Source organism: Aphis gossypii, unplaced genomic scaffold, assembly GCF_020184175.1.
Source record: "Aphis gossypii isolate Hap1 unplaced genomic scaffold, ASM2018417v2 Contig00007, whole genome shotgun sequence".
Lineage (NCBI taxonomy): Eukaryota > Metazoa > Arthropoda > Insecta > Hemiptera > Aphididae > Aphis > Aphis gossypii.
The window spans coordinates 157514-161749 of NW_026082986.1; the positions used below are offsets into that span (position 1 = coordinate 157514).

At 26.2% G+C, this 4236-nt stretch overlaps 1 protein-coding gene across 1 annotated transcript; it reads left to right on the forward strand.

The window, feature by feature from the left end:
• Positions 1 to 289: 289 nt before the first annotated feature.
• On the forward strand, positions 290 to 2204 carry LOC114127595 (uncharacterized). Its single transcript, XM_027991879.2, has 3 exons — positions 290 to 404; positions 466 to 627; positions 1142 to 2204. Exons 1-3 carry the CDS (start codon positions 381 to 383, stop codon positions 1694 to 1696), a joined length of 741 nt encoding a protein of 246 aa, XP_027847680.2. The 5' UTR covers positions 290 to 380; the 3' UTR covers positions 1697 to 2204.
• The last annotated feature ends 2032 nt before the right edge of the window (positions 2205 to 4236 follow it).

Below are 4236 nucleotides of genomic sequence, written 5' to 3' on the forward strand. Positions count from 1 at the left end.
AATCTTTTTATATAATATAATTCTACTGTATTTGTGTATGTCACTGAACTCCTCCCAAACAGCTGAACCTATTTGAATGAATTTTTTAGTATGCGTTTGGTTGACGCCCTGGATGGTTAAGTCTAAGTTAAAAAGTAATAGACCCACCCAGAGAGGTGTTTAAACTGAAATTTTGAGATATACGATGGAAAGTTTTGTTATAGATGGTTGTTATCGCATGGTTGGTCACAGAAAATTTAATTTATATTTTTACCTAATAAACAATTTTTCGGGCCAACGAATTATGTTATTAATAACATATACAGTTGCTATAAACAAAAAAAGATTGCTTATATTTTTATAATTTTTATAACTAATACACAAGTATAAATTTATAAATAATGAATTCAGAATCAGAACAATTTGTAAGGTGGCTGTAGTATGGTAAAATGAAACCCCAATTAATACTTAATGTTTTTTTAATAGACATGCTATTGGGAGAATAAATATAACGAACAATGTGAATTGACTAATGAAATCAGTACTCAGTACAAATTGCTAAAATTGAATGAAGACGTACTTATAGCCAAACTAAAGGAAATGACAAAACTTAAAGAATGTGTCTTTGATGAACTATGCAGTTATAAAGTAATTAAATAGATTCCTTTTAATTTATCGTATGTTTATATTTTTTTAATGTTTACATCTAATGAATGCAGAAAAATTATAATAATTAAGTAAAGATAATAAGTATATTTTAAATTTTAAATTTACTTATTTTACCTACTATTGTTTTAATAATGTATTAGTTTACCTACTAGATAAATAGTAAATTATAGAACAATTATTTATAATTATAAATAGATAATGAATTTTTTACGAAAAAATGTATGTTAAGTAAATTGTATATTTTGCCTGTATAGGTATTCATTTTTATTTTTTACTTTTCTATACATTATTGACATTTTAAATGAATTAAGTATAGTACTTAGTAGTACTAAGTTGTCAGATATACAATTGGTATTAGTTATATAAAAATTATACGAGTTAGGTCAAGCTAGTTAGTATTTATTATATTTTATAAATTATAATATACCTAATTAAATCATGACATAAGTAAACTATGTATAAAGTTATAAAATTACCATCAACTGTTATTTAGGCTGCATTAGAAGAAAAAAATGACTTAGTTAAAACACTAAATACAAATTTGAAATCTATTAAAGAGGAAAATTGTAACTTACGCAGGAAAATTAATATGAATAGTCGATTTGGAATGGACTGTAAAAGTACAAATGAAATTCTAGATTCAATAAAACAATTCGAAACAAATTCAAAATCTGAACAGGAAAACCTATCTACTAAATTTAACATCGTATGTGAAAAATTATATGAAACGAAAATTGCGTTCTGTGATGTAAAAAATTCAATAAACTGCGATATACTTAATATTGGAAATACGGCAGATGCAATGAAAAAACTGTTAGAAGTAGATAATTGTAAAAAGAGTTTGTTAAATCAAAATCAACAGTTAAAATATAAAAATGCCTTAATGGAGAAAGAGTTAATTGGCAGAAACAAGAAAATAAAAGAACTCAAACAAAAAAATGATTACTATGTTAATAAGATCAATAAAATGAAAAAAAAATTGCTAGATTTTAACTTAAAAAAAGATAATGTTTCATGCAGTATTAAAAAAGAATTTAGAACAAGTTAAACAAAAATAAATCGTATTTGGAGGCAAAACAACTTTTAAGACATATTTCAATAATTATTAGTAGCTTAATATTGCATTCCAGCAATTAAAAAAGTCATAGTTAAATGTACTTCGGGCATGTATATATTATATAATATTCGCTTTTCAAAAGTTTCATTTTTGAATATGTTTTTTTCATTTATTGAATCGTTTAACTTGTTTTCAATTCTTTTTTAATACTGAAACATTATATTTTTTTAAGTTCAAATCTAGCAATCGTTTTTTCACTTACTGATCTTATTAACATAGTAATCGTTTTTTTGTTTGAGTTCTTTTATGTTTTTTGTTTCTGCCAATTAATTCTATCTTCATTAAAGATTTTTTATCTATTAATTGTTGATTCTGATTTAACAAACTATTTTTACAGTTCTCTACTTTAACACTTTTTTCATTGTATCTACCGTATTTTCAATATTAAGTATAATGTAGCAGTTTACTTTATTTTATATTTACTTCTTTATTATTACATATTTGATATTATTAAATAAATTACTGGAAAATTATTAATTAATACAAATTATTGTTACATGCAACATTATAAATACATAACTCATAATATTAGTATATATATATATATATATATATTTATTATTTATTGTTAAGTCTAAAAAATGAGTTAATAAATATTAAATACGTAAGTTTTGATTAAAATTATCATTATTCATTATCCTAGTCTGACAATTGACATGTAAAACTTTAAATTTTGAAGTATTACTGGATTTCCTTAGCCTTAGTATATAAATAAAATATTTATCGAAAACAATAACAATTGAAACACTTAATTATTAAATGTAATAGGACTATTATTATATTATTTAAAAAAATACTATTTTCGATTTATTTCACGTGATTGCTTGACTATATTTTAAACTAAGATTTATGAACAATGAAATAGGCATTATCTTTACCTACTATCGTTAAAAAATAATATATTGTCATATTGATATATAATTTTAATTAATTATAACTAATATAACTGTCATAACTCATAACAATAATAGATCAATTTAAAATTTAAATTAATACACATCCTACGCTCTAATAGAATATAATAACTTCTATAGTTTACACTGGTATACAAAGAACTTGTTAAATTACGAAACATTTTAATCAATTCAACAGATTTTTAAATCATAGGAAGCTAAATGAAAACTGAAACATTATTATAAACTTACTTATAACACTTAAAATAGGTCTAATTTATTTTTGATGTTGTTCGAGCACGGACGCGACGTATCTTATCGTAGCGCTGTGTCGGACGGGGAAGCTCCGCGATAAAGTTGCTTCCTCCCCCTCTGCCATCCATCACTGGACTGTTGGCCGTTGGCTATTTGTCGCTGGCAAAAAGTTTTGTCTTTTCCAGGCGGTCGAGCCTGACGCTTCGTCGCGTCCGCTCGCCATCTCACGCTGGTGTCGTGGTTGAACAGCGTGTGTGCATAACGCGTTTTTTTTCTTCGTTTAAGTCGTTGTGACCGTCTTTCGCCAACCGCCGAACCTGGCGTGTCTGTGTTGTTTTGGCGCGTTTTTACGCCGATCGAGTGTGTCAGTGACCTCGTGTTCGATCCACCCCGTGGTCGTTCATTTTTTTTATATATACCGTGAAGTGTAGTAACACTTCGTAAGTCCCAAGATAGTTGGGGCTTGACATGTAACTATACTCCGGTTTTATTCCGTGAACTTAAATTTACGTCAATTCAAACGTCAAGATCTGTCGTCTTACCAGTCCGGACTCATCCTGCAGGTCTATAACACTCTTATTATTGTATTATATGTATTTACATTATTATATGTCGTATATATAAAGATATTAATTAAAAAAAATCAAATGTTACAAAGCAACATTTTTTATAAGCCTTTATAATAATTTGAATCAAAAAATTTAAATTTCATATTCCGGAGCAGAATACTTGTTGGAGTAGGTATTTCAACGTATGCGAATTTCAAATTATTAGTTAGTTAATTATACGTATACGTGTTTAAAGCTTAGATTAGTTGAGCATATTATAAATTATAATATTGATAAACAGGCATTGCGTGTTACTCTTGTACTCTACTTTAGCCATGAAAATTTTAAATACTTACAAGTAATAAGTTATAACTACTAGTTCGAAATTACGTTGGAATTATCTTCAAAATATTCTAAAAAATATTTTGCTTCAACAAATGAAATTAAAAATGTTTTTCGTCGAAACTTAAAGATCTCTAATATATACATAAAAAACAGTTATAAAAAATGTAGTTTCACAATAATGAGTGTTGCCTTTACCTAAATCATGTGAATCACTTTGTATTATGGTTACATCAAATATATCGTTAGGTTAGATTTACCAAATTAGTGTACGCAATTAGATTTTCTCAGAAATCAATAGAAATGTCGTATTTTTCAACAAAAATGAATGATGTAGTGAAGGTATAAAATGTAATAAGTTCGGTATATACGCACGGGACGTTACACACATACTAACATGTAATAAATAAATCATACTTTTTTAGTTATTATA

Coding starts and splice junctions, on each gene's coding strand:
- LOC114127595 (XM_027991879.2), top strand. CDS start 381: ATGAATTCAGAATCAGAACAATTT. Junction 405..465: donor ATTCAGAATCAGAACAATTT/GTAAGGTGGCTG, acceptor TTTTTTTAATAG/ACATGCTATTGGGAGAATAA. Junction 628..1,141: donor ATGAACTATGCAGTTATAAA/GTAATTAAATAG, acceptor ACTGTTATTTAG/GCTGCATTAGAAGAAAAAAA.